The sequence below is a fragment of the Loxodonta africana genome, chromosome 18 (assembly GCF_030014295.1).
Source record: "Loxodonta africana isolate mLoxAfr1 chromosome 18, mLoxAfr1.hap2, whole genome shotgun sequence".
Lineage (NCBI taxonomy): Eukaryota > Metazoa > Chordata > Mammalia > Proboscidea > Elephantidae > Loxodonta > Loxodonta africana.
This window is the reverse complement of record NC_087359.1, coordinates 70088078-70116070: the sequence shown is the minus strand read 5'-3', so window position 1 is coordinate 70116070 and position 27993 is coordinate 70088078. Positions and strand designations below refer to the sequence as shown.

At 51.5% G+C, this 27993-nt stretch overlaps 3 protein-coding genes across 8 annotated transcripts in view; 1 reads left to right on the top strand and 2 right to left on the bottom strand.

Annotated features, from left to right (window-relative positions):
• On the bottom strand, positions 1 to 23976 carry POLR2A (RNA polymerase II subunit A). 5 transcript variants are annotated; one of them, XM_003416898.4, is made up of 29 exons: positions 23774 to 23976; positions 14732 to 14864; positions 14443 to 14579; positions 14176 to 14349; positions 13716 to 13997; positions 13221 to 13382; positions 12857 to 13077; positions 12495 to 12627; positions 11901 to 12025; positions 11583 to 11793; positions 10871 to 11080; positions 10617 to 10785; positions 10332 to 10426; positions 9984 to 10187; positions 9608 to 9830; positions 9003 to 9186; positions 8427 to 8598; positions 8223 to 8328; positions 7921 to 8126; positions 5100 to 5324; positions 4718 to 4964; positions 4273 to 4373; positions 3300 to 3404; positions 3036 to 3218; positions 2601 to 2804; positions 2238 to 2424; positions 1997 to 2110; positions 1684 to 1833; positions 1 to 1579 (listed from the first exon to the last, which is right to left on the bottom strand). In XM_003416898.4, the coding sequence occupies exons 1-29, from the start codon at positions 23864 to 23866 to the stop codon at positions 423 to 425; spliced, it is 5913 nt and encodes a 1970-aa protein (XP_003416946.1). In that variant the 5' UTR covers positions 23867 to 23976; the 3' UTR covers positions 1 to 422. The 5 variants fall into 5 exon arrangements, with proteins under 5 accessions (XP_003416946.1, XP_064127785.1, XP_023412174.1 ...); XM_064271715.1 differs by having other exon boundaries at positions 15423 to 23891; XM_023556406.2 differs by lacking the exons at positions 11901 to 12025; positions 12495 to 12627.
• Positions 23977 to 25663: 1687 nt separating this feature from the next.
• Positions 25664 to 27277, bottom strand: SLC35G6 (solute carrier family 35 member G6). The gene is made up of 2 exons (XM_023556156.2): positions 27190 to 27277; positions 25664 to 26710 (listed from the first exon to the last, which is right to left on the bottom strand). The coding sequence occupies exons 1-2, from the start codon at positions 27190 to 27192 to the stop codon at positions 25664 to 25666; spliced, it is 1050 nt and encodes a 349-aa protein (XP_023411924.2). The 5' UTR covers positions 27193 to 27277.
• The window catches only part of ZBTB4 (zinc finger and BTB domain containing 4), a 16709-nt gene continuing 15220 nt past the window's right edge, over positions 26505 to 27993 (top strand). The window contains exon 1 of one of the 2 annotated variants that reach the window (XM_023556410.2): positions 26505 to 27150. The gene's annotated coding sequence lies outside the window, so the exon portion shown is untranslated. Of the gene's footprint in view, positions 27151 to 27255; positions 27350 to 27993 lie in introns of those variants that run through there. The other variant, XM_023556411.2, reaches the window with a different exon arrangement.

The window sequence follows — 27993 nt, the reverse complement described above, 5'->3', positions numbered from 1 at the left end:
TTTTGATCAAAATTAGTAAACTTTATTTAAACTTCAAAAAATAAAATAACAGACAAGACGGCTTTAACTTTGTTTCTTCTGAAAATTCAATGTAGTGACCCACAGCAGGAACTACCCCTAAGAAGTGAAAACATCCTTTACCCCAATCAAGCCACAGGCAAAGAAGGAGCCTCAGTGTGGGGACAGGCCTGGGGTGGGCGGGGCAGGAAGGAGAAACCACAACTGGGCGAGTGGGTTCTGAGAAAGCACACTTAGAAAACAAGACAAAAAGCCCATCGAAAATGGGATCCAGAACTTCCCTGGGGAACTATATCACAGGCATTATGTACAAGAGGGCTGGTGTGGTTACCAGGTGGTGAGGCGGGGCAAGACGACCACGGCGCCCTCCTCCCTAGCCAGCTATCGCTGCACTCTGCTCACCCTCAGTTCTCCTCGTCACTGTCATCTGGGCTGATGGCCGGGCTGGTGAGGCTATAGGTGGGGCTGGTAGGCGAGTACCCAGGGGAGGTGGGAGAGTAGGTGGAGCCTTTGGGGGAGGTGGGAGAGTAGGTGGGGCTGGTGGGCGAGTATTTGGGGGAAGTGGGCGAGTAAGTGGGACTAGTAGGTGAATACTTGGGGGACGTTGGGGTATAAACAGGAGAGGTTGGTGAATAAGTAGGAGATGTTGGTGAGTATTTTGGGGTGGTTGGCGAATAGGTGGGGCTGGTAGGAGAGTACTTCGGAGAGGTGGGTGAGTATTTGGGGCTGGTAGGCGAGTACTTGGGTGAGGTTGGGGTGTACTCTGGTGAGCTGGGGCTGTAGGAAGGACTGGTTGGGGTATACTTGGGCGAAGTAGGGCTGTAGCTGGGTGAGCTAGGGCTGTAGCTGGGAGAACTCGGGGTATAGGTTGGAGACTGTGGTGTGTATCGTGGGCTTGAAGGGGAATAGCTTGGAGAGGTTGGGGAGTAGCTCGGTGAAGTTGGAGAATAGCTTGGAGAGGTAGGGCTGTAGTTAGGGCTGGTTGGCGTGTAGTTGGGACTAGTAGGTGAGTAGCTGGGTGATGTTGGGCTGTAGCTAGGTGACGTCGGGGTATAATTGGGACTGGTTGGGGAATAGTTAGGGCTGGTGGGTGAGTAACTCGGGGAAGTTGGTGAATAGCTTGGAGATGTTGGTGAATAGCTTGGAGATGTTGGTGAATAGCTGGGGGAGGTGGGAGAATAGCTGGGTGACGTTGGCGAGTAACTGGGGGATGTTGGTGAATAGCTGGGAGAGGTCGGTGAGTAGCTGGGAGAGGTTGGTGAATAGCTAGGTGACGTCGGTGAGTAGCTTGGGGAAGTTGGAGAATAGCTGGGGGACGTGGGAGAATAACTTGGAGAAGTTGGAGAATAGCTGGGGGAGGTTGGCGAGTAGCTGGGTGAAGTCGGTGAGTAGCTGGGTGATGTAGGGCTATAGTTGGGACTGGTTGGAGAATAGGATGGAGACGTAGGGGAGTAGGAAGGTGAAGTGGGGGAGTAAGAAGGACTCTGGGGCGTATAGCCCCCTGGGGAGCGGGGCTCATAGGCAGGTGACGTTGGTGAGTAGCTGGGAGACATGGCACCACCTGTGGGAAGCAAACCGATACAGGAGTTAAGTGATGGGAGACTCGTCCAGAGGAAGGATCAAGGAGGATATGAACCTGGCCCCTGACAGACAGGAACAACTCACCTGGTGAGGGGATGTACGGGCTTGAGGGGCCCGGGGAGCCCGGAGAGCCCGGCGTGGGAGACCAGGCAGGGGAATAACCTGGGCTGAAGCCACTGGCATCTGAAGCAGCACTGGGAGAGAAGCCAGCTGCCCCTGGGGTCATTCCGCTCCCTGAGGAGAGAAACAGGTTAAAACCAGAGCTGGCGACCAACCGAACTCCCCAATGCCTTTCCCTAGGCCTCCAGTGTCCTGACACCGGGTACTCCCAACAATATCGGCTCACCCACCCTCGGACGTACCTAAAGGGCTCTCTTCCTTGGGCCAGGTTACTCACCAACACTGGGGGACCAGGCGCCATAGGCTGGAGTGGCACCCAGGTTCCAGGGCGTCATGGCAGGAGAAATTCCTCCCATGGGACTGGGTGCTGAGCCAAAGAACATGCCGGTGGCTACAAAGGGATATGCAGTGACTTATGAGGAAAGGCACCCAGAGACTGGAGACACCCCCACCCCACTGCCTGCCTCACTCCCTCCCCGGCCCAGCTGGGTTCCATGCGGCGAGGCCCCCATACTCACGTCCAGCAGCCCCCAGGCCGGGAATGTTGGTAGGGATCTCCATGCCATACTTGCACTTCTCCGCATCGAGCAGGAGGTCAAAGCAGCCAGTGCCAGCGGGCGCGAGCTGGCCCAGCATGATGTTCTCAGACACCCCCTTCATAGGGTCACTCTCCCCATGAGCAGCCGCTTCCATGAGCACATCCACCTGAAGGACCAAAAGCAGAGGGAGGCCCCTTTAGACCCTCCACGCTCAGTGCCCGGGATGTGCAGAACCGCCATTCCCACTGCCCATTTGCACTTCAGCAGGTGCCCTCCTTTCCACAGCTGCCCCACCTTCTGGTCCCTCTCTCCCTCCACCCTGCTCAGAGGTTCTGCCATTACCGTTTCCTCAAAGGAACATTTCATGAGAGGTCCAGTGTCTTGACGGTTGACGCCATGCCGGGTGATGGCCATGAGGTGGCCGCGGCAGGTCATGGTATCACACAAGAGAGCCAAGTGCCGGTAATTGACGTAGGAGCCGTCAAAGGAGATGACGTGATACAGCTCCCGTTCCAGGGCTTTCCGCACAGCCTCAATGCCCAGCACCTGGCACAGGGCAGGGGTCAGCACCACGAACTCATTCTGCTCCCCGCTCCCACCACTACCCAGAGATCAGCAGGGAGAGTCGCAAGTCAGTGAATCCCAGGCTCCAAAGTGGACTCAGGCATAAAAAAACTCTGAGCAAGGAAACTCTATGGAAGCACTATCTGGGAGCCCAGGGAAGGTCCCAGAGCCACCGAGAAAGGCAGCCGAGAGGGCAGCTCAGCGGCAGCTCACCGTGAAGATCTCCACGATGTCATTGGACGTGGTGCGCACTGGGTCCACATCTTTCTCGCTCAGCACCCGCATCAGGCTCACGCCGTCCGTCTCCAGGATCCACTCCTGCAGGGCCTTAAACTCCCCGTCCTCGGTGATGATGATCTTCTTCTTGTTGTCCGTCTGGGGCAGGTGCATGTACACCTGGGGGGAGAGAGCCGACTTAGGCACGGTGGAGGAGGGAGGGAGGGGCGCGGCAGGCGGGAGGCTGCTGGGGGGGCCGACCTTGCTGATCTGCTCAATGCCCTGCAGGGTCATGTCGGTCAGCATGTTGGACTCGATGCAGCGCAGGAAAACGTCATCATCCATCTTGTCCACCACCTCTTCCTCCTGCCACAAGAGTGAGGCTGCAACCCTAGGATTCTCCGGTTTCTTCCCAGGCTCTCCCCGCAAACTACAGCCTCTTCAGGACCAAGTCCAGCCACCAGGCGCCACTTCCTCAGTTCACCTGAGATTACTTATCAGGCTTTTAAAGTAAGATTGTCCCCAAAACAAGAAAAGGTACCCACACCCCACCATCCTAAGCCAACTCCCATCTTGCATGGTCCTGTCCAAGACCTGGCCTGTACACACGTGCGCACGCACGCATCCCAACCGCTATAAGCAGGCATCCAACACTTTCCCATTCTTGTTCTGGCACTTAACCAAGCACATTTCCAGGCTGGTACTGTCTTGACACTACTCTCCTTTAGTGGTGCCGTACCCTACTCTGGCAAGAATGATGAAAATTTCCCCAACTCTTCTGCAGTTCAACAGTGAGTAAGGTCTGAGTTTTGAGTATTCAAGAACCAGGCACCCACATCGTGAACCACCTTTTAGGAGCCCAGGAGCGAGCTCACTGGTCAGTTTCACACTGTCACACCACCTTCCCCAGGACATGGCAGTCCCTACTGTCCCACCTGCGCCCCCTCATGGCTGAGCTGGTACTGCCTTCGGAGGACAGGCTGCAGGAGCCCCAGGGGAGAAGCCAGGTGAGAGGGCTGCGGAAACACAACCCCACCTCACCACCACCTATTTTATCTATTTGACCACTACTTTAGATTTCAAGGATTTATTGCTGCCGAAAACTTTTGAAAACCATTTCTTTCCACCATCCCCCATTCTCAAATTGGATGGAGCATCTCTATTTCTTTGGTCACTGACACAACTTAGTGATTTCCTACGTTGACATACCAGTTTCTTCTTGGGTCCCACCTACCTCTTGCATCTTGTTTTCGTCACTGTTCATGATACGGATGCGGAGCACCAGCTTCTCTGCGTTATCATCGTTAAAGATGCAATTCAAGTCATCGCCAAAGCCTGGCAGGGACAGGCGTGAGCCATGAGAAAGACCGCACTAACAGGCCTTGCTTCCCTGGCAGTGTTCACTCTCAGCTCTCCCCTTACAGGGTTTGCTTTTGGCTCCCCATCCTTATAGAATCCCTCCAGAAAGGAGGAGAAATACCAGGAACAGAAGGGCATGCCGAGGGGAACGGGATATACTAGGAGGGCTAGGAAAGCACAGATCCTGGAGACAAGATGTCTTGGAGGAACAGACCCGGTATGTGGAAGACGGTGAGGATGGGGCAACTAGAGGGCAGTGAACACACCAGAGGTGGGATCCCAGGCAGGACCCTGAGCTGGGCCTGCCCTCCCAGGCTCACCAGCATTGATCTTTTCCGCAATCTGCTCCATCGTCAGTTTCCGGTCTGTCATGTGCTTCCGGTCCAGCTCCACCCGCAACAGCCAGGGGGAGATCCTGGCCACGTCAAAGTCAGGCATCTCATAGTAGACATTCACCCACTCCTGGTCCTCTGCCACCACTGTGCTCTGGGGGTTGGGGTCATAGTAGATGGCTGTGTTGGCAGTCACCTTTCTCAATGTTGTATGTTCTAGGCGGCACAGAATGTCCTGGGAAGGGAGAAGGATTCATGGCACAGGGATGCTGGTAACTCCAAAGACCTCTTTGAACCCTCCAAAACCCTTTATTCAGGGCAGAGTTCCCCTCCTTTTCCTCCTGCCAAGCTCACCACCCCCAAGCCCCACCTTGGCTCTCTCAGCATCCCGAGCAGACTGGCCCAGCAGGAAAACGGTAAGGGAAGGGGTCTTTGGCTTCTTGGAAATGTTGATAAGCTCCTTAAGTCGGGGCACACCCAGCGTCACATTTTTGGCAGACACACCAGCGTAGTGGAAGGTGTTCAAGGTCATCTGGGTGGCAGGTTCTCCTAGGGACTGTGCAGCCAGAGCTCCCACCATCTCCCCGGGATGGGCCTAAGGAGTAAGGAAAGCTAGCATCAGACAAAGCAAACCACTCGCTTTGGTGAATCAGACAGGGATGCAGCCAAGGAGAGACCACACTCTAATCTTAGGGAACAAGGCACAGATGAGCGTGGGGTTAGAGGTTCATCTCCAGCATACCATTAGTGCCCACCCAAATACTTTATCACGTAAAATCCAAACTTCTAAAAGCATACTAAAATGACACGCTAGATATTCACTTTATAGCAGCCTTCCAGATAGAAAGCTCCCTAATGCTTTCTTTTTTTTTTTAATAGTACCTTATTGTGTTTTTAGTGAAAGTTTACACAGCAAGTTAGGTTACCGTTTGACCATTTTCACACAAATCGATCAAAGATGTTAATACGTTTTCCATATTTTGTCAACATTCTCTTTGGGTTCTGGTTGTTCCGTTTTCAGTACTCTAATTTTCCTGCCCCCTTTAATGCACTGCACTACTTTCAAAATATTACCACATACCGTAAAATTCAGCCTTTTAATTGGGATCAAACAGTACGTAGCCTTTTTAGACTGGCTTCTTTTACTTTAGTCATTTGTATTTAAGACCATTTAGGTCTTTTTATGGCTTGATAGCTTATTACCTTTCATCGCTGAATAACATTCTCTTCCGTGGATATACTACATTCTGTTTATCTGTTCATCAGTGGATGGGCATTTGGGCTCTTTCCACTGCTTGGCTATTGTGAATGCTGGTGCTCTGGAACACCTGTGTTTTTATATGGACACATTTTCAGTCCTTTTGGCTAATATACCTAGGAGTAAAACTGCTGGGTCACACAGTAACTCTGGGTCCCTGCTAGCACAGTAGTTAAGGGCTCAGCCGCTAACCAAAAGGTCAGCAGTTCGAATTCACCAGCCGCTCCTTGGAAACCCTGTGGGGCAGTTCTGCTCTGTCCTACAGGATTGCCGTGAGTCAGAATCGACTCGATGGCAACAGTGTAATAACTCTATGTTTAACATCTGAGAAACTTCCGAGCTGTTCTCCCAAGCAGATGCATCATTCCCGTCAGCTATGCATGAAGGCTCCAACTTCCCCACGTTCTTGTCAACACTTAGTTATTGTCTACCTTTTTTATTTTAGCCATCCTAAAGACTATAAAATGGTTTCTCACTGTGGTTTAAATTTGCATTTCATTGACACCTAATGATGTTCAGCATCTTTTCGTGAGCTTACTGGCTTGTTTGTATATCTTCTTTGGAGAAATGTCTATTCAAATGTTTGGTTTATCTTTCTTTTTATTGTTGACTTGTGACATATTCTGGACACAAGTCTCTTATCAGATACATGATTTGTAAATATTTCCCCCCATTTTGTGTGTTGCTTTTTTACTTCCTTGATGGTCTCTTTGAAATACAAAAGTTTTGAATTTTGATGAAGTCCAATTTATCTATTTTTTTCTTTGATTCCTTAATGCTTTTGGTGTCTTATCTACAAAACCATTGCCTAACCCAAGATCAGGAAGATTAGGACTGTTTTCTTCTACAACAAGCTTTACAGTTTTAGCTCTCACATCGAGTTAATTTTTGTACCCAGCGTGAGGTATGGATTCAACTTCATTCTTTTGCACGTGGAGACCCAGTTGTCCCAGCGCCATTTGTAAAACAAAAACAAAAACAAAAACAAAAAACTTCCCTATTGAATTGCCTTGGCACCCCTGTCCAAAATCAAGTGACCATAAATGTGAAGGTTTATTTCTGGATTCTCAGTTTTATTCCATTGATCTAGGTGTCACTCCTTATCCCAGTACCACACTGTCTTGTTACTACAGCTTTGTAATAAGGTTTGAAATCAGAAGTGCGCATCCTTCAACTTTTTTCTTTTTCAAGGTCGTTCTGGCTATTCTGGGTCCCTTTCATTTCCACATGAATTTTAAGATCAGCTTAATTTCTGCAATGCAGGCAGACAGGATTGCATCGAATCAGTAGATCAATTTGGGGAATACAGTCATCATTAAGTCTTACATTCCATGAACGTGAAATGTTTTTCTATTTTTTTTAGGTCTTCTTTAATTTTTTCCAATGTTTTGTCGTTTTCCCCAATGCATTCTTAATTACTTAACTTATAAAACGATCTATATTAAGCAGATTTAGAGGCAAGCCTGTAATTATGCTTTTCTCCCCTTCCGTTATCCATGACATTCATAAAAGTAGTGGTAACATATCCCGGTATCTGTAATCTCTTCCCTACTTACTCCAATTCCCTAACTCCAACTAAATCAGAATTTTGCACACAACAGAGAGTGCATGAAAATAAACAATAATCCTATTTGAAATTCCGCTATGACACTTACTACCTGGGTGTCTATCATACAATATAGTCATACAATCTCTCCAAGCCTGTTCTGGCCTCTGCAACATGGAACTGCCAACCACCACCCCCAGCAGGGCTGTTCTGAGGTTGCTATGATAAAAAGGATAAACCACTGACACAGGGCTTGGCACACAGAAGTCCTATAGTGAAAGAGGGCTATTATTAGGTGATTGCACACAGAGGTGGGCTGCTCTAGGAGCCAGAGACGTCATAGATAAAAGGAGAAAAACAGGGACCCAGCAAGAGCATGGCACTCACAATGGCCTGGTTGAACTTGGACTCGATCTCACCAAGCAGCCAGTCGAAGGCCTCCCCGCTGAGCCGGAACTCCTCAGCCATGCGGCGGGAGCAGAGCGTGGACCGCAGGTGGATGTTAAAGAGCAGCGTGGCATTCTCCTGAGCCTGCCGGCTTAGGGGGTCATCCCCGTTCACAATCACCAGCTTCTTGCTCAACTCCTTGACTCCTGGGGGCCAAGCGCAGGATGAAAAGCTTGTCAGGCCGGGCCCGGCAGGCCCCCATCCCCCAGCCTGGCCCGGAGCCCCCCTAAGCAGGTACTTACCCTCCACCACCTTGATGGGGTGCAGGTCGGAGGGAAGGCGGGGGTTGATGTGGAAGATTTTCTGAGCATTCCAGATCATGCGCAGCAGGTTACAGGGAAGGACAACCTGAGCGACGAGGACACGGCAGGAGGGTCACAGGGATGGGCCGGGGACGGCCACCCGGCAGCTGCACTCTCCAGCCCGGCACTCCCACCCACACGCACCTTGCTGTCGCCAGTTGGGAAGATGACCCTGAGCACCTCCCGATCCTCACGCATCCGCTCAAACTCCCGCTCCAGCTCGTTCTGTATGTGCGCGTTGCTCAGCACGTCCTTCACCAGATCCTCCTGCAGGGTGCGCCTCAGGGCCCGCTCATTGGTATAATCAAAGCGGAACCTGCAGGCAGCACGAGTGGGGTCAGGGGCAAGGGCGCTCTGGGGTCTGATCACCTCAACAAGCACTGTGAGGCTCCCAAGTTGCAGAGCCACGAGAACAGGGCTTTAGGGGCAAGAATCCTGGGCGGGGAAGTAGAAGATCCAGGTTCAAGGACTGCCAGTGGGGCCTGGCATGTGCCCACCCCCTTGGGCTTGCTTTTTGCCATCACCAGAGACACAGTGGGGATGAGCCTCAACTGTATGCCCCACCCCACGCCACCTCCCATCTCACAGCTGCTTTCAGAGAGTGGGGACAGTGCTTTAAAAGGTAAAGCCATCTCTCTGGTGGGGGGAAGGAAGTAAAAACTCTACAGCTCAGGCCTCAAGTCCCCCAGGGCAGAACCACCCGCCTGCCCCTCTTCTCACTTCTTCTCAAAAGCCTTGTTAGAAGGCTTAAGGGTAGCCAGGTTCTGGAACTCCACACTCTCGCCCGCCAGGCCGTCCTCGCCGTAGCGCAGCTGCACCACCTGGTTGATGGAGTTACGCACAGTTGCGTCGTACTTCACCATCACCGACTCCATGGACTTGATCAGTCGCCGCTGGATGTATCCTAGGGATAGGTCATTAGATGAGCGACCCAAGGCCAGGAGACACTGCCCTATCTTGGAACCTTGCTACCCAGTCTAGGGCTTTGGCCCACCTGATCCCCAGAAGAGCCAGCTCTCCCCTGGGGCTGGCAGTCCCCACCCTCCTGAGAACCTTTAATGAAAGCATGAGGCCCAATAGAGCTCCCCAAGAACCACCTCCACGTGACAGGCCCAGAGCAGAGACCCTGCATCACGGAACGCTGTAAAGCAATCAGGACGAGGGTGTTCACCTCACTCTTGAGCTCTACCCTTCCTGCATGTCACAAAGGCCACACTTACATCTCAGCCTTTAGGCTGAGAACCCCACCCCACCCCTAGGGTTCTCTCAGCCTGCGGTACCCTTCGGTACCAGCCATGGCAGGGCCCTGGGTCTGAAGACCTCACCAGTCTCAGCAGTCTTGACAGCTGTGTCGATGAGCCCTTCACGACCCCCCATGGCATGAAAGAAGAACTCAGTGGGTGTGAGGCCGGCCAGGTAGGAGTTCTCCACAAAGCCACGGCTCTCAGGCCCATAGTCATCCTTGATGAAGTGAGGCAGAGTCCGGTGCTTAAACCCAAATGGGATCCGCTTGCCTTCCACATTCTGCTGCCCGACGACAGCAATGACCTGGGACACAGAAGACATGTGGTGGATCTAACTTCCTTTCCCTGAGAGTCCCTGATATTCTTCCCCAAATCCCCCCCGCCCAACACACACCTGCCTTCTTTTTCCTCTCAACCTTCACTGTGGCCCCACATATGAAAAGATAAGGCTCCCCACCTGGGAGATGTTGATCTTGGAGCCTTTGGCCCCAGACACCACCATAGACTTGAAGTTGTTGTATTCAGACAGGGATTTCTGGGCAGAGGAGCCAGTTTTGTCTCGGGCATCGTTGAGAATGCGGTTGACCTGGTTCTCAAATGTCTGCCGTAGAGTGTTCCCTGGGGTGGGCTCCAGCTCATTGTTATGCGCCTTCTCAATGACCTGGGCAGAAGAGGCAGAGCGCTCAGTGAGACATCAGCCCCTGCCCTGTTTCCCTTCCCTCTACCCTTCACACCGTCTTTGCTCTTGCCAAATTCAAGTCTCTCAGTGCCTCTCATTCAGTCTTTGCTCAGCCTTCCCTCTCACCTCTATCACATCCTGTTTGGCCTTCTTAATAGTGTTCTGAATGTCCTGGTAAGTCTTCGAATCAGCAATGGAGTCCCCAATGCCAATGGTATGACCTAGAAATAATGAGAAACATCAGCAACACCCCTTTGGACTTCCAAGAAGCAGGATGGAATCACAGTACAAAGAGTAGATGGAAAAACACCGAATCCAAGGAGGAAAGAGAAGGTGATGGTGGAAGAGCAGTATAAGAAGTGTGGGAAGAAAGGCTGCAAGGAGAGGACTTGGTAGAGCCGCTGCACTTGCCCTCGATGAGAAGCCAGTTGTTAATGACGGTCTGGATGTTGGAGTAGAAGAGGCGGGTGATATCATGGCCCATCTCCAGGTAGGAGATGTGGACCAGGGAGCCAGCTGATGTGCCCAGAGACTTCTTACACAGGATGCCCATGATCAGCTCCCCATTCTCCACCACCACCTGGGAACAAAGCACCCACTCAGGGCCTCTACTCTGACTCCTATGTCCAAACCCTGTCCCCGCATGTCCAGAAGTCAGCCCCCACCTTGGTGTCCCCAGGAGAGATGTGCTTGTAAGGGCCACTGTCCTCATCGTCAGGGTGGGTGCTGTGGGTACGGATACAATTAATGTGGCCTGGGATGATCAGGGAGAAGATCTGCTTGCCCGTCCACAGGGGTCGCGGCTTGAGGATGGCTGGCTGGGGGACCTTCCCGTCCCATGTGGACAGGAACATCAGGAGGTTCATCACTTCGCCCTGAGAGGAAGAGGCGGGGGACGGCAGTCAGAATTGCAAGTCTCACCTCTCAGGATGCCAGGGGAGGCCAGACTCTGGAGGCAAAGGGACATCAGGCAAGGCAGAGTGCTTTCCAAACTTTCAATAAAAATTCTTCCAAACAATTTTTTTTTTTTATTAGCACAAATCACTTCTATAATTAGAAAATAAGTGAATAAACAAAGGTAAAAATAAACAGCTAAACAAAATTCTAATAAGATCATTTATTTTTCCCTTCATCTTTACTTTACAGACTTCCGGAATTTTAGAATTACGTGAAATTTTAAAGCATTAAGTAAGGTGCTAGAGCCCCACACTTTTTTGGCCCCCGATTTTCCTCAGCTGCTTTCCTCCCACCTCGCCAGAAAAGGCAGTCTTAGGGCAGACAGGGCAAAATGCCACAGCTCCCTCTCCCTCTTCCCACCTCGCCACCCAGGGACCCTGCTGCCTGCCCCAGCCAGGTCTCAGCTCCAGGGCCACACACCCGCTCGAGGAAGACATCTCTCTTGGTGAATTTGCGCACTGCCGTGAGCGTGTCCTGCACGATGCCCATGACCGGGCGATTGCTCTGGGGGGTGACAATCATGCGTGGCACCATGGCAAGCTCCTGGATCTCCGCCCGTGTCTCCAGGGACTGTGGCAGGTGCAAGTTCATCTCGTCCCCATCAAAGTCTGCATTGTACGGGGTCGTCACACTGTAGTAAAGAGAAAGTCAAGTTGGGGAGACGTCTCTAGTGAACCTGGGGGGCAGCCCTGCCCCAGCCCGCTGCTCCCAGCTGCTTCCCTCAGTCGTGGGACTGACCTAAGATTCAAGCGAAAAGTAGACCAGGGCAGGATGCGGACCCTGTGGCCCATCATGGACATTTTGTGCAAAGTTGGTTGTCGATTGAAGATAACAATGTCCCCATCGCACATGTGCCGTTCCACCTAGCGAGGTGAGGACCAGAAAGGTCTCAGTGAAGGAGGTACAGGACAAGTGAAATGACGACAGATCTAAAATGCTTTGTAGACTGAAATGTAGGCTACTTACGTCACTTGGAATGCTTATCAAACACTCCCTTTGGGCCAGGCTCTGGCCTAGACACCAGGTTATCAGAGATGAGTAAGACACAGTATCCATCAACCTCAAGACACTCAGTCTCAGGAAAACCAAGAAAGACTCTGAACATGAAGCCTTCTGCCCTCTCCCCCTTTCCCGACGTACATTAATCCCTCACGTGTCCCTGGGGTTTCTGTGACACCCACCCTGAACGTCAGTGGTGGGCGGCTACAAGCATGCCCAGAACAGCAGCAGCCTTTAAAACAAAGAGTCAGCAGGCCTGGCTCCTCACGAACAGGACAGCCTCAGACCCCCAACCCCAGCCCGTGCCCATTCAGAGAGCCTCCTGCTACATGCCTTATAGCCAGTCTGCAAGTGAAGGTCACTGGGCTTGGGGTGGAAACGCAAGTCAATGCGATCGCCATTGTCTCGGATGATGTACTTGGCCCCTGGGTACTGGCTGTTCCCCCTGCGTACTAGTTCCTGAAGTCTAGGGAGGAAAGAGGTGCAATGAACAAAACGCTTCCCCGGAAATCCTTGCTGCCACCCTCACCCCAAAGCCCCAAGTGGAAATCCAACCTTCTAAACTTCCAGCCCTACCCGCTTCTCACCAGAGCCCATCCCTCAAGGCAGGGAGAGCAGCACCTCTCTCAAAGCCTCACCACTATGGTCATGCCTCCCTGGCCACTCGAAGGCAGGGCATCTGAACTGAGACGTACCTGTCAATGTTGAAAGGGGTGACAATCTCCGCAAAGGTCATGTTGGCGGCAATGGAGCGGGGCACGCCAACCTGGTCAATGGAGAGGTTGGGGTCGGGAGTGATGACCGTGCGGGCTGAGAAGTCAACACGTTTGCCCATCAGGTTCCCTCGCACCCGACCTTCCTTGCCCTTTAACCGCTGCTTCAGAGACTTGAGGGGACGGCCAGACTTCTGCATGGCCTGTGAGGAAACAGGGGTGGGAAGCGCCCAGCAGTCAGCACTGGCCTCTCTGCCAGGACTGAGACCTCATGCTGGCGGTCACCCTGCCTCTGACCCCTTTTCCTCTCAGGCACAGGAGGTGGCTGGGGACTGTGTGGACTCACACGGGGCAACCCAGGCAGCTCATTGTCCACCATGGTGGCCACATGGAACTGCAGGAGCTTCACGTCCTCTGCGATGACGTGGGCTGCCGCGCCGTTCTGTTCGTTTCGCCGGAGCTGATTATTGATCTTCACAATGTCAGCCAGTTTGTGAGTCAGGTCATCCTGAGGTAGGAAGCCACCATCATCACAACCGTGGCCACCACTTACTGAGCACTCACACCTATGTGCCACCCCGGCCCTCACCTCCCATCCTCATACCACCTGGGACTTGCATTTTACAGATAAGCACCTCGTGACCTTTAACCACACCAAGGACCTCATGACAGGTCACACAGCTGGTAGGTGACAGGGTATTTCCAAACACACATCTATCTGTCCGTCACCCCCGAGTATTCCACCCCACCACGGGCCCCTGCACACCCCCACCCCACTCCCAGATGCTTCCTCCCCAGACACCTGCCACCCAGCTAAGAGGCCGAGGCCCGAGACGCTGACCTGGTTGCGGGCTGAGCCCTGCATCACAACAGCGGGCCGCACGGAGAGGGGAGGCACGGGCAGCACCGTGACGATCATCCACTCCGGCCGTGCGTAGCGGGGCTCCATGCCCAGAACAAAACACTCCTCGTCGGATATGCGCTTGAAGATCTCATGCACTCGCTCGGGGCTCAGCAGGATCTTCTTTTCCTGAGAGTCCTCGTTGACATGCTTCCACTCTGCATAGAGCTCCAGGCCCGAGCGCCGGATCCGGGGCTGGTACCGCCCGCAGCCGCCATGGCCCTTCCCAGGTGAGAGAGGAGCCCTCAGAGCCGTACTCCCCCAGCAGGCCAACGCCTCCCACTCCTCTATCCCCTTCTGGGTCCTGTTTCTTCTGCTACCTCCTGTCATTCTTCCCTCCAGACCCCTCTGACCACCTCCTGCCGCCTCCCTCCCGCCAGGTTCTGGCAGCCCCAGTCACCTTTTCTTTGGTCAAATCCTCGTCGCCCTCAGGCTGTTCCACACCGAACTTGTTGTCCATCTCCTCCCCACCCTCGCAGATGTTTTTGCCCTTGCAAAGGTCATAGACATGTGTGAGACGCTTCTTGGGTTGCCCCTTGGACTTGGCCAGGATGTCCTTGATCTTTGGGTTGTTCTGGAGACAAAACAGAGCAAGATCAGGTGGGCCTGGCCCCTTCCCCCGGCCAAGCAGCCCCGCTCCCCAGGCCAGGGCCCCTCAGCCACTCACAGAGTCTACAAGCAGTTTGGAGCAGAAGAAGCAGACACAGCGCAGGACTTTCATGGTCTTCACCAGGAAGCCCACATGGAAGACAGGCTTGGCCAGCTCAATGTGGCCAAAGTGGCCAGGACACTCTGTCATGTTTCCTATGGGAGCACAGAACTGACATCTTCCCTTCTAGCTCCCACTCACCTCAGAGACCAAGTCTCCAAGGTGTCCACCCTCAGCCCTGGCTTTCTCCAAGGACCCAAGGCACTCTCCTTCCCCTCAGGATTCCTCTCCGGCCCCCAGCACTTACCTGCACATGTTTGGCAGCGGCCGGTCCGCTCTATCACGCCCTGCCTTGGATCCATCAGTCCCCCAAGCTTGGGGCGGCCTCCTTCAGTTGTCTCTGGGTACTTGATACCACCCTCTGTCACAGACATTCGCTTCTGTGAAGAAAAAAAAAAAGCCAACAACTAAATAGGAATCCTAGTTTCCCGCACTAAAGCCAAGCGAATCCCAAACTACTTTGAGAAGAACTAGCCAAGTCTATCCAGGGTTGGGAGATATGGGGGACAAATGTCATTTGGGACAATGTCAAAGCTGAACGTCACAAGTCAAAAGCTTGTTCCCACCTGAGTGGGAGTGGGGTACTCTAAATAGAGTTCCGTCGACCCTGGGGCAAATGCCCACCTCTAGGACTCAAACCCCAAGACATACCTCTTGGTTGAATTCTAGGTAATTCACATGTATAGGATTTACCACAAAAAAAGAAATAAAAATTGTTTGAGGGGGGAAAAAAAAAATCAATGCTTTGTTTCCTCCCTAAAACTGAAATCAAGATCACAACTCTGAGTCCCCCCTCAGGGACTCGCTGTACCTGCCTGTCTGGTATGACAGCGGAGGTGTCCTGCCTCCAGACCCACCCTTCCAACTCTAACTTCAACTCCTGATAAGGAAATCAAAACCAAAACCAAACCCTCTGCCACCAGTCAATTCCGACTCACAGTGACCCCATGGGGTTTCCACGGCTGTAAGTCTCTGCAGAAGCAGGCTGCCATATCTTTCTTCCATGGAGTGGTCAGTGGTTTCGAACTGCCGACCTCTCAGTTAGCAGTCAGTCGCTTCACTGTACCACCCACCCAGTCCCAGTGCCGTCGAGTCGAATCCAACTCATAGCAACGCTGTAGGACAGAATAGAACTGCCCCATAGAGTTTCCAAGGTGTGCCTGGTGGATTTGAACTGCTGACCCTTTGGTTAGCAGCTGTAATGCTTCACTACTATGCCACCAGGGTTTCCACTGTGCCACCAGGGTGCCTCAGTGAGCAATCAGACACTTGTAAATACAGTCTTGCCTCTACACCTCTTCCTTGCCATCTTCTCAACGGTCCGACTTGACCGAACCTTTCCATGTTCAGATGAGATAAGACAGGAAAGCTGGGTGCTAGAAGGACAGGTGAATGAACTATCTGGAGCAGAAGTGGACCAAGGTGGACCAATGCGGAGCTGGTAGCTGGAATCCTGAGGAAGGTGGAGCCAGGATACATGGGGTAACTCAGTAAAGGAACGAGGGAGACAGAACTCAGAAAAGCTTTCTGCGCTAGGCTACAGATTGGCTGTGGCGACCTTTAGTAATCTTTCACATTGAAAACCAAATTAGCTAGGCTTTGGTCCACCGAACTCCCAGTAGAACTTAGAGGAATTTAACGAGAGCTTTCATGTGCGTATTACCCTAATGTCAGACACCAAATGAACTTAGGTATTTTAGAACTCTCATCTTAACCGTTAACCTCACAAGAATAAACTACTATTTTTTTACACGTAAGAAACCTGAAGCTGCGTGACGTGACTTGCCAAAGCCTCCATCTGAAGGCGCCACAGGAAGTCAGACCCAACTCTCCATATTCCCAACACAAATGCTCATTCCACTCTACCTGGCTGCCGCATAAATAATGACTTAAACACGAGAATCCATTTAACGTTTTCTTGGTGCCGAGCACAAGTGCTAGCTGACTTCCACTCTAATCTTCATAACTAACTTATCACTGTCTCCATTTTACAGGTTACAAAGCTGACTGGCCCAAGGTCATGCAAATGGAAGAAAGTGGCGGAGCCGATGTAAACCCAGGTCTATCGGTTTCACCTGTACAGCCTTTCTACTGCATCATGCTGGAAAAACAGATGGGTGGGTCCAAATCAGCAAAACGTGGCGATCACTGGTGATTTACACACAGCTCTTTCCTAAATACGACACCTTCTCTCACTACCACCATTATCACTAAAGCCTCTCCGGATAGGCTGAGGAGCTCCACTCTGCCACATGTACAGCCCGTCTCAGTCCTTACCTCGCTGGCCCTCCGCTACACGTGACACACTGGAGCTGAGACCCTGCTTCATCTTTGCACAAGTTCTCCCTCTGCTTCCACACCACACTCTCCTCCTACCTCTCTGACTTCCCAGGCTCCTCTGCCTTGTTCTACTGCTGCTCTCGTGGGTTTGAGGTGGTCCACTTCTCATCATACCTGACAAGCCGCCCTACATACTGATGACTCCCAAGTATCTGCCTCCAGTCCTCACCATTTTTCCGTGCTTTGGATTCACATACTTAACTACCTGCTGAGCCCCCTGCAGATATTCAACAGATAACTCAAACCCAACACGTCTAAAAGTAAATTCTCTTTTCCACAAAACCCTCTGATTTTTAGTCCCAATCTCAGGAGATGGCACTTAAGTCAGAAACCTATACTGGCACAAAACTGCTGAAAGAGTATGGGCGCTGGAGTCAGAAACCTCTCTTTAAGCGGAGGAGTTCTGGCTCTATCCCTTATGAACTATGTAACCAGTAGGGACTGAATCACTCACTGGCTTAAGCCCAGGACATAACAGGTGTTCACTAAATGACGACTATTACTATCCAATCATTCACCAAGTTCAGGTCATTTTTAACTGCTAAATATTTTGGTCTCTTGCCCCTCTTCTCTGTCCCTGTTACCACTGCCCTAGTTGAGGCAGTGAACTAGTATCTCATCGGTCCCCAGCCTTTCCCTCACCAGTCTATCCACACCACAATCAGGGTGCTCCTTCTAAAAGGGAAGTCTAATCATTCATACCTTCTTGTCCTCAGAAAGATGTCTAAGCTCAGCACAATGGCAGACAAAAGTGCCATCTGACGTTTCCACCTACATTTCCCTGATGTTCCACACCTTCCTACTTACTCACCAGCAACAGAATCTCCTCCACCCCCTGGAATCCAGCACAACATGCAGGCCCTCCTCCGCACCATGCTGTCTCTGCCTGGAATGCCTTTCCCACTGGACAAACCTCTATTTTCAAGACTCAGCTCAGGCACTCTTCCTCCAGGAAGGTTTCTCACGGCTCCCCATTTAGACCCAGGGTCCCTGTGTGCTTCCACAGCCCCTCTCTAGGAGAGATCTATCTCCCTCACAGATTATACGCTCCTCTCAGGCAGGCAACACCTCTCCTTCATCTTGGATCCCTCCTTCATCTTGGGTCCCTTGTGCCTGCCTAACACCCAGCAGGCAACCAATAAATGCCTATTAATCTGAACTAAACTGCTTAAGACTCTCAACTCCAGGGAGGTGTCCTCAAAGAACTCGGAACAAACAGTGGTTGCTCCTGACAGACCAGTAATCCCCTCATACAGAGCTGATCAGCCACTGCTGGGCAGAAACCAACATGGGCTACAGGTGCAAGGCTGAAGAGGTCCTGAACACCCAAAACGCTAATCAAGTCGACCTAATGCAATCTCAAGGGGCCAGGCCTGGTGTGCGACTAAATTAACAAAGCTGGAACCCATCGGCTGTTCTGTGAGAGAACCACAAAGAATTTGCTCACCTTGAATAAAAACACAAAAACGCGGAAGCAGGCCTGAATCTGGCTGCCAGAACTGTCACTGCAGAGAGGCCTGAGGGAAATCACGCTCAAAACTCTATCTCCCTCTGCTCAGAGTCCACACTTACCAAGCCAACCACCCTTCTGACTAATTCTACTTCCAGGCATTCTGAGACTGGGCAGGAGGGTATCCTAAGCAGCAGACATGAATGTTCTAGTTGATGGGAAGGACTATGCTTCCGTCATACATTCTAACCACTTTAGCCACCAACCCTTCACACCAAACACTGATTCCTCACTGCCTAGAGGATAAGGTTAAACTCCAGGGGGATGGCAGGTCACAGGCTGGGTTCCCACTCAGGAACTGCCCTGCTCTGGCTGTGTAACCCAAGGTCACAAAACGTAAGGTCTGTCTGTGGTAGGTTCTCAGTAAATACTCATTCTCTCTCCTCTGCCTTTAGCGAAGTATTCAAGGTCCTTACAATTCGCCCGCAACCCACTTTTACAGCTTTATGTGGTTCCACATTCTCCCAGCCCGACATTAAGCTCCGTCTACAAAAGACTTCTCAAAGTTCATTCTGCTTCACGTGCTTCCTCCAGACTAAACTTTTATTCATTTTTTAAGACCTAGCTCAGATATTACCTTCTTATAAAGTCTTCTCTTACTCCTCCTAGCTCTATCCATACCTCAGCAAGGTTCTCAGCTGAACTTTAACTACTTGTTTACACATTTGTCTCTCCCGCAGGACTGTAATCCTTGAGGGCAAGGATCATGTTTTATTTATCTTTATATCCTCATTGCCTGGCACGGTATCCAGCACATGGTACAAAAAAAAAAAAAAAAAAAACAGAGTTGCCATAGAGTCCCTTCCAATTCATGACAATCCCACGTATGTCAGAGTAGAACTGTGCTCCATGGGGTTTCAACGGCTGATTTTTTGGAAGCAGACCACCACGCCTTTCTTTCAAGGTGCATTTGAGTGAACTTCAACCTCCATTTGGTTAGGAGCCAAGTGCTTAACAGTTTGTGCCACCCAAAATCTGAGTAAATATTTGTTATACGTATAGGAAATCCCTCACTAAATTATAAATAATTTGAAAACAGGGATAACATTCTGATTTACTGATGTAGCATACACTTTACCTAAAGCAGTATATTCCTGCTTTAAATCTTTCTTGGAATAAGTTAGGCTATAAATACGATTATACATTCCATGGTAGACAGTCAATAAATGGTGTTTTTAATGAATCAGGATCAACTCCTTTTAAAGCAGTCAAGCACCCCACCCCACCCCGACTCTGAACAAGCCAGCAACATCCACACCTATCTTATAACAGCAAACGCAGAAACTCTATCTTGCAGCTAATTCTAAGAGCTCTCTGTACCTACAGTGTACCACTCGCCCAGCCCTTTGGAGAACTCTCCAACCTTAAATACCCCTTGCTCCACAAAGGCCCCTTACCCACCTATCCACTTACCCAAAGCGGAACACAAATAACTGCTAAAAGTTTTGTGAACTTTTAAAAAATGCAAACATGTTATCCTTACATAAATCAAGTCTCATTCTGCGTACTTTTTAGTAATGTTTTCCTTTAACCCAGAGACTGTCAAATGTGACCAGTTCACAGTGCCCTTCACCCACTGCCAATGAGTCAATTCTGACTCACAGTGACCCTCTAGGGCAGAGCAGAACTGCCCCATAGGGTTTCCAAGACTGTAATCTTTATAGAAGTAGACTGCCACATCGGCCTCCAGCAGAGCTGCTTGTGGATTTGAACCTCTGACCTTTTGTTCCGCACCCAAGCGCTTTAACCACTGCACCACCGGGGCTATCTGTCTCAGTAACTTTCACAGCACCCCCAGCCCAAAGGAAGTTCCTAAAAGACCCACTTAAGTAATCAGATCCAAACATCTTAACATATAATTACGCTCTAAGACCTTAGTAGCATTGGAAAAAGTAATACACATAAACTGAAAGAAAAAAATATTTTTATTTCTTTCTCAAATTACACATTTGTGCCGGGCACTTGTTTGGCACTGCGAACTTCTCAAATCTTGGAATCAGATTGGCTAGCACCACCCTTATTTCTTGTTTCACACTGACTTTTGCCAGGTGCTTAGCAACTGCTGAAATCCCAGCTTCACAAAAACATGACGTCATGAGACAGGCTTCAGCGCCACCTAATGCTGAAATGGGGCGGCCTCCCCCATGAGCTCCCAGGGCACCCAACAAACGCAGCTGTGTTTTTCTTTAACGTTGAAAATATCCCACTGCACCGTGTGAGTCAGCGGTGCTGCCTGGGGTGCCTCAGCAGTTGGGAACAGAGATCCAACCTCTGGGAAGCTCTTGCTCTATTGTTAGAACGGACCCTCAGTTATTCGAAGAAAGGGTTCCTATTAATGAACACTTAGATTGTTTATGATCGTCATTTTCAAACACTACTGCAATAAACACTCTTCCATATACATTCGTGTACTGGCCCAATTATCTCATCCACTCATTTCAAGTAATCGTGTGCCAGGCATCATTCAAGGTGCCAAGGGAACAGAGGTAACACAGACAAGGTTCCTCACGAAATTTACACTCTAGCGAGGGAGCAGGAAACAGATAAAACTTATCATTTCAGGTAATGGCAGGTTATGAAGGAAAATAAAACAGAAAAGAGACGGACCCATGTGTGTCAGAGTAGAACTGTGCTCCACGGGATTGTCAGTGGTTGATTTTTCACAAGTAGGTCACCAGGCCTTTCTTCTGAGGCACTTCTGGGTGAACTAAAACCACCGTTTCCATTAGCAGCTAAGCACTTAACCATTTGCACCACCCAAGGACTCAAAGGAGAATGCTATCTTAAATAGGATGGTCAGGGAAGTGCTCTGAATGACATGACATTTAAACAGAGAACATACCGACAAAAAGAAACAGGTATTTGGAGGTCTGGGTAATGTTGTTCCCAGAAGCAGGAAGGTGAGCAATAAAGCCCTAGAGGCGGGAATGAGCTTGTAGTATCGAAGGAAGAGCAGCAGGTCAGTGTGATTAAAGAACACCGAAGAGGAGAAGGTAAGGAGAGGAGGTAAGCAAAGGCCAGCTCACAAGGACCTTGTAGGTCACAGTAAGGGGTGTGCATTTCACTCCAAACATAAGGGACTGGGGAGCTCTGGAGAGGATTCCTTCAGGGAAGGAGCACGATGAAAAGATTCCTCTAGATGTTTAGCTGTTCTGCGAACTGTAAGAAGACCAACTGGGGGCTGAGGCTACTACAGGTGCCTGGGGAATGATGATTGTGGGGTGGAATATGCTGGCGGAAATGAAGATGATCATAAATGGCTGGACTCCAGACATATTCTGAAAGGCAGAGCTGACATACTTGCAGATGGACTGAGTAGAGGTTGTGAGAAAGAGAAAAATTAAAGGTGGCTTTTAGATTCTTGGGCCTAAGCGACCATATAAATTGTGGAGCCATTTACTGAGTAAGACAAGAGTGGAGAAGGGGCACGTCTAAGGAGAAAAATGAAGAACTTTTAACAAATTCTTAAACATGGGCATGCTGGGTCAGAGCAGACAGATAAAAGTGCCAGACTGTCCTCCAAAAAGGTTATATGCCTTTACATTCCTTCCAACAATGTATACGCACGCCTATGTCCCAATGTTTTTTCCAAAAGAGAAAAATTAGGTAAGTATAAATGATATTTTAATTTGCCTTTCTTTGGCAAGCTGATTATTTTTACACACCATTTTTACTACTTCTGTGAACTGCCTGTTCACATATTTTTTCCACTTTCCTGGTAGCTGTGTGCGTTTCTGATTTGTGAGTGACTGCTCCCTGTGTGTTATGAAATCTAACTCTCTGATGTCACCTGCTTCCCAATGTTTTACCTTTACCCACGGCATCTCCGATAAATGAAAGTGGCTCTTATTTTTAAGTAGTGAAATCTGCCTTGCTCTTCTTTGTGTGTAAAACACTTGGCTCTGTGTCTAGCACGTGGCAGGCACTCAATAAAATTTACCTGTAATTAATTCATTACTTAGGGTTTCTGCTCCTGATGTCAGGCTCCCAAAAGTCCCAAAAGTGCTTTTACAGTTTTGTTTTCTAGATCTCAGCCGTAACTCCATCTGGAATTTATTCTGTGGCGTGGTGTGGGGTCAGGACGTTCTAACTCCTGACACAACTCTCTCACAGCTGAGCTCTCTCGCCCATCAAAATTGTCTCCATCTGCGTTACAGCCCTTTAACTCCATTCTCCCTAGCCAACTGGCTCCCTCCTGTTACTGCCACAAAAACTGAGTCCAAGTCACCAACAGCTCTCCCCTGGGACTACCCTCCTCACAGATCTCACTCATTTCTCTGGGCTTCCATTCTTACTCCGCCCCCATCAGATCTTCCCAGAGCAACCACGATCCTGGCTGGTTGGTTGCTGTTTTTTTTCTTTTTTAACGTACATTTGGTCATGCTACCCTTCTGCTTATAATTCTCCAATGGCTTCCTACTGAAAACAGAATAATACAGATTCCTCACTATGACTTACAAGATCCCATCTGATCTGCCCCACTTCCCCTTCTCCAGCCTACTTGTGTAACACTCTCCCCCTCACCCAATAAGGCCCAGACAAAACTGGCCTTCTTTCAGCCCAAGAGACAACCCAAGTTCATTCTTCCCTCAGGCCCTTTGCACTTGCTGTTTTCTCCGCCTGAGAACACCTCCTCAGACAAGCCCTTCCTAACACCACCCCATCTAATATCGCCCCATTACCCCGGTTTCACTTTATTAAATACTATTAACTAAGCTATCTTGCTCATTCACTTGTTCATATGCTCACTGTCTGTTTCTCCCACCCCTGCCCACAGAAAGGAGCCTCTAGAAGGCAGGGTCCTTGCCAGCTCTGTATCCCCAGCACGTAAAACCAAAACCAAACCCGTTGCCGTCGAGTTGACTCCGACTCACAGCGACCCCACCGGACAGAGTAGAACTGCTCCGCGAGGTTTCCAAGGAGCAACGGGTGGATTCGAACTGCCAAACTTTTGGTTAGCAGCCGAGCTCTTAACCACTGCGTCAACAGAACTCCTCCACCTATCACACAGAGGCGCTCGATTAATATCTGCAGAAGCGGAAAGGGAGAAAATCTGCGTGCTCAATTAGTATTTTTAGAAAGGAAAGAAAAAAAATCTGGAGCTCAGTTTCCTATCCACATTTGCAAAGAATCTCCCTAAAATGCTTCTGCTCTCGTTCAACGTGCACAGTCAGTCCCTCTTCTCTCCCTCCAGCCCTTCCTACAAGCTTCGAAGAACCTCTGAGGCCAGACCCGCATCTCGGACACAGCACTAACCTTGCTCACACCCTCCCAAAACTTAACTCTGGGAGGACAAGAGGCAGGACACAGCGCTGCCTTGGACGCTGCTACCACCAACAGGCAGCGAGGAGCGCCAAGTTTCCGCAACTACCGTCCAGCCCCGCCCGCCGCGGGAGCGGGAGCGGGAGGGAGGAGAAGTGGGAGGGCAGAGCCGCTTACCAGTTCATCCGGACTGAGGACTCCGAACTGCACTCTCTTGATGGTGCGCAGCGGGCATGCGCTGTCCCCGGAGGGGGGGCCACCCCCATGCATCGCGGAGGCAGGCGCGCTGCGCAGGCGCAAACCTCCCTACAAAAAGCCCGCACCGCCTCCGCCTAGGTGCTCAGACCCCGTCGGGGCGGCCACCGAGAAGGACCTCCCCGAGTTGGGAGGAAAAAGCCGGAGGAGGGAGAGGTGGGGGAGGGAAGGAGGCGGGGAAATGAGAAAGAGCGAAGAGCTCTTCTCCCCCTTTCCGGAGATTTTTCGTCTCCCAAAAAAGGAAAAAAAAGAGGGGGGGAGGAAAAGGTTCTGGGGGGAGGAAGAAGAAAAAGGGTAACGAATAAATAAGTAACCGGGCTCCTGAACGGCAGAGGTTACGGCAGTTTGTCTCTCCCCCTTCGGGAGCCGCCTTCTTCTCCAACCGTCCCGACCGCGCTCTCGGCGCTTCTGAGGAGCGAACTCGCCGAATGACGCCCTTTATAGATTCGCCCTTGCATCCCCGCCCCTTCCTTTCCCGCCCTCCCTTGCGCTACGGGGCTGCCTGCGCCGGCCTGCACGGGGCGCGCGCTTGTGTCGTTGATCGTCCTTTCCCGGCCACCCGGTTGGGCGACCTTTTGAAACGACGGGGGGAAGGGAACTTCTTATCCCGCCGCCTCCCCTCGATGCTCCCTCCCGCACTGAGGTTTAAGGCTTGAAGGAACAAGAGTAAATTTAGGCCGCTTTTTATTTAGTTTGGAGTATGGTTTCATCTTCGGCAAGTTTCTCATTAAATATCCCCCCGAGCTGGAAAATGGTCTCTTCTGAGAATCGGTAATAAAGGAGGCGGGGCGGATCGGGTCCTCCCGAGTGGATTCCCGGGGGTAGTGCTGGGGGGGGGGGGCCGTCCTCCGTTATGAATATGCAGTAAGATCGCTAAATATTCATGAACAAATCAAGATGGCGAGGCCAATTGTTCGTCCGGAAGTAGCCGATGTTTGTCGAGCGGCTTCCCGGGATAGGTGGGCATCTCCTGGCCTCTAGTGGAGGCTGTACGGAGTCTTGGTCCTGGATGCCCGACCTGAGCCGCTCGAAGAAGCTTCAGCTCGCTCGGAAGCCTGTCCCAGGAGGAGGCCGGCCCCTGTCCGGGAGAGATCACGGGACCGCAACAATCCGGGAAAAGCAGATTAGCCATGGGGCGGGATACGAAAGTCCTGGGGGATACGAATCTGAACATTTGGAAATCCTCCCCCTTCTAGAAAATTTTAGAAATAAGATTGGGGGGTGGTTCCTAAGGGCTTCTTCAATAAGAGGGGTGTAGGACTTCTACGCTCTCTAACCCACAGGTGACACCAACATCGCAGCTACATTCAGAGTAATCCTTGTCTGATGTCAATGTCACATCACCAGCCCAAGGAGGAGGAACACAACTATGAAGTGAAACTATCGCTCAAGGGAAACAGGCAGTCCCCTTCCCCAGTGCAGCTGCTTGCTCTTTCTGATTCCCTGAACACCCCAAACGCTCCAGCCCCAAGGCTTTTTCCTGCTGCTGAGGGAAATGCTCCCCACTGCCCTACAGGTGTCCTGTCCTGCCTCATCCCACAAAGCCTGAGGCCCTTTGATTTGCTCCTCAGACCTTGCCCCTTATCATACCCTTTAGTTCCCAAGACCCAGCCTAGGCTCCACATACCTTGTTCTCCAAGCTTGCTCCAAGTCTCCCAGATAGTCACACTCCACCAAGTCCCCAAGATACCTCTTGACTCCGAGGGGTGTCCCTCTCCCACACCAGTTCTTTTTCAGTCACTCATTCTCCCATGTATGTACTCCAGTATCTATTTACCCTGCCCCCCCACCCCTAGGCTCTCAAGTTTGGTCTCACTCTTCCTCCTTCTTCTCTCTCTTCTTCTCCTTCTTCTCCTCCTTCTCCTCCTTCTCACAGCTGAAGTTCTGGGCGGTGATGATGGCAATGCTGCCCAACACAACTCCTGCCCCCATGATGTCAGAAGGTGCCACCGCTTCATAGAGCACATAATACTGCAGCATCAGGGCCACTACTACCTCAGAGTGCAGGACGGCACACACCAGGGCAGGGTGGGCCTTAGTGACTGCATAGCTCACACACACGAAGGAGACGAGGGCGAGGATTCCCACTGCCCCCACACAGCTCCAACTCAGAGGGTCATTGGGCAGGACTGGTGTCTGCAGGACAAAGACGCCTGGTACAGAGCCCAGAAGCCCCACTAGGCCAAACAGGAAGGCCACGGTCGGTAGGCAGGAGGGGAAGTGCAGGGAGCGATACACCAGAAGCCCCAGCGACAGTGCCATGCCCCCCAGGAAAGCCAGCACATAGCCTAGGGCAGTGTAGAGGCCTGTGGTCCCCTCCTGCAGTGTCCCTAGCCCAGGCCCTACAATGATGATTAGTCCCACGGTGCTCCCCAACAGGCCGCACCAGTCATAGCCACTGAGACCCTGGCTCTCAAGGCAGAGGGCGAGGAGAGCAGAGCAGACGGTAGAAGAACCCTTGCGAACAGTGGCAGCGTTGCCAACAGGCACCACCTGCACGGCACTGTAGGCACATCCAATGCTGAGGACGTTGAGTACAGCGTGGAGGCAGGCCCGGCCCCGGGCATCAGGAGGTCCCAACAGGGGGTCACCACGAAGTTTAAGGAGCAGGGCAATGGGGAGGTGGAAGAGGCATCGGCACATGAGTAGCTCCAGTGAGGGCAAATGGGATGCCTGGTAAGCCATACGAGAGAAAGGTCCCACGAAGCCAGCAGGCAGGCCACCACCCAGCAGGGCCACAAGCAGGCCCTTGGTGGCATCAGAGAGCCGGCAGCGCTGGTTCGAGGGTAGGCTGGGTGGAGTGGAGGGTGGCGATGGCTGGGTGAAGTCGGGCAGGTTGAAGTAGGGGTGACTACCAGCCTGTCAGGGAGAAAGGAGCTTGGGCATGAGGGCATCCACAGCCTGGGGGACCTGGGGCAGGGGCACTGCCAGGCTGGGGTCTGGGACCCTGTGGGACAGTAGGGGGTAGGCTCTCTTGCTGAGGAACTCTTGCAAGCTAGAAAGGGCCTGAAAGATGAAGTGGTACAATGTGGGCCTTGAGGCTCTGAAGCAGAAAGCAGGGAGTGAAGTCTTGGAGCATTGGGTTTCTCTGGGTAAGCTGTTCCTGAGGGGAGAAAAAGAGGACCCAAGGATCCTCTGTTGGTTTGAGGAAGGGGAGGTGGCCTCAGATGCTGTGTCTGTGTGATGTCACAGGTTCCAGGGACATGTGAGTACACCATTATAGATTTCATTTGTGGGTGTCTCTAGAACAACTGGGATGTTTCAGGGAAACAAGGGCAGCAGCCAAGAGCAACAGGGAGGTAGGATTGTGCTAGGTCCCACATGGCCCCCACACTCACCATCTTTCCTTGGACTTCCTCCTCTCCTCCTGGCTCAGAGGACCTGGACCCTTCAGAGCTCCAGCCATTGTGACCTGGTTGGAGTGGGGGTGGGGTTCTTTCCTGGAACCTCCACGAGGTGGGGGTGGGAGGTGCTTCCTGGAACCTCCCTCAGATGCAGGTGGGCCTATTTTCCCCACTGTTTCCAACTCTGTTTGCTTTAAATCTATGTCCTCAGGCTCAAAAGTTTGTCTGATTCTTGCTTTCTCTTTGGGCTAGTTCTGTGGCCTTAAATTGATGTCTCACCTTGTTTCAGAAAGCTTTTAAGAACATGAGCTCCAAGGGCTGTCGCCTCTGTCTCTTGAGCTTTGAATTTTTGAACACCAGGAAGGAGTCTCTGGGATTGTCCATCTGGAGTCTCAGGAATGTGTTTCTTCTGTGTGCTTCCACCTGGTGTTTTGCTGGAGTGTCCCAGGAGGCCCCAAGGCCTCTACATTTATGCACAGGAGATAGAATAAGGATATTTGGGCCAGTGGGGACAAATACCAAGCTGCGTGCTCATCTGCCCTGTGGTCATTGCTGTGTGGCCAGTTCTGTAGAGCTTGGGTCTCCCTTTGCCCTAGGCCTGGTGGGGGTCCCTGCACATTCCTGGGGAGGGTGTGTGTATTCGTTCTGGAGCTGCCTCTCAGTGTGCTGACACCAGGTCTGTGGGTCTCACTGGGCCTGGTTGTGAGCCTGCCATGTTGTGCGTCTTCACCCAGAGAGGGTGTGTGTGCCCTGGGTGGTGTGCACCGCTGAGTGAAGGGCGTGCAGAAGGGAGGTGGG

Bases quoted from the DNA above. Each gene is read 5' to 3' on its own strand.
- POLR2A (XM_003416898.4), bottom strand. From the start codon at position 23,866: ATGCATGGGGGTGGCCCCCCCTCCGGGGACAGCGCATGCCCGCTGCGC. The intron at 9,831-9,983 runs GTGGGGAGCCTT...TCTGTGTCCCAG, and splicing joins CCAAGATCAACATCTCCCAG to GTCATTGCTGTCGTCGGGCA. The intron at 4,374-4,717 runs GTGAGCCTGGGA...TGTCCCTGCCAG, and splicing joins TGCGGAAAAGATCAATGCTG to GCTTTGGCGATGACTTGAAT.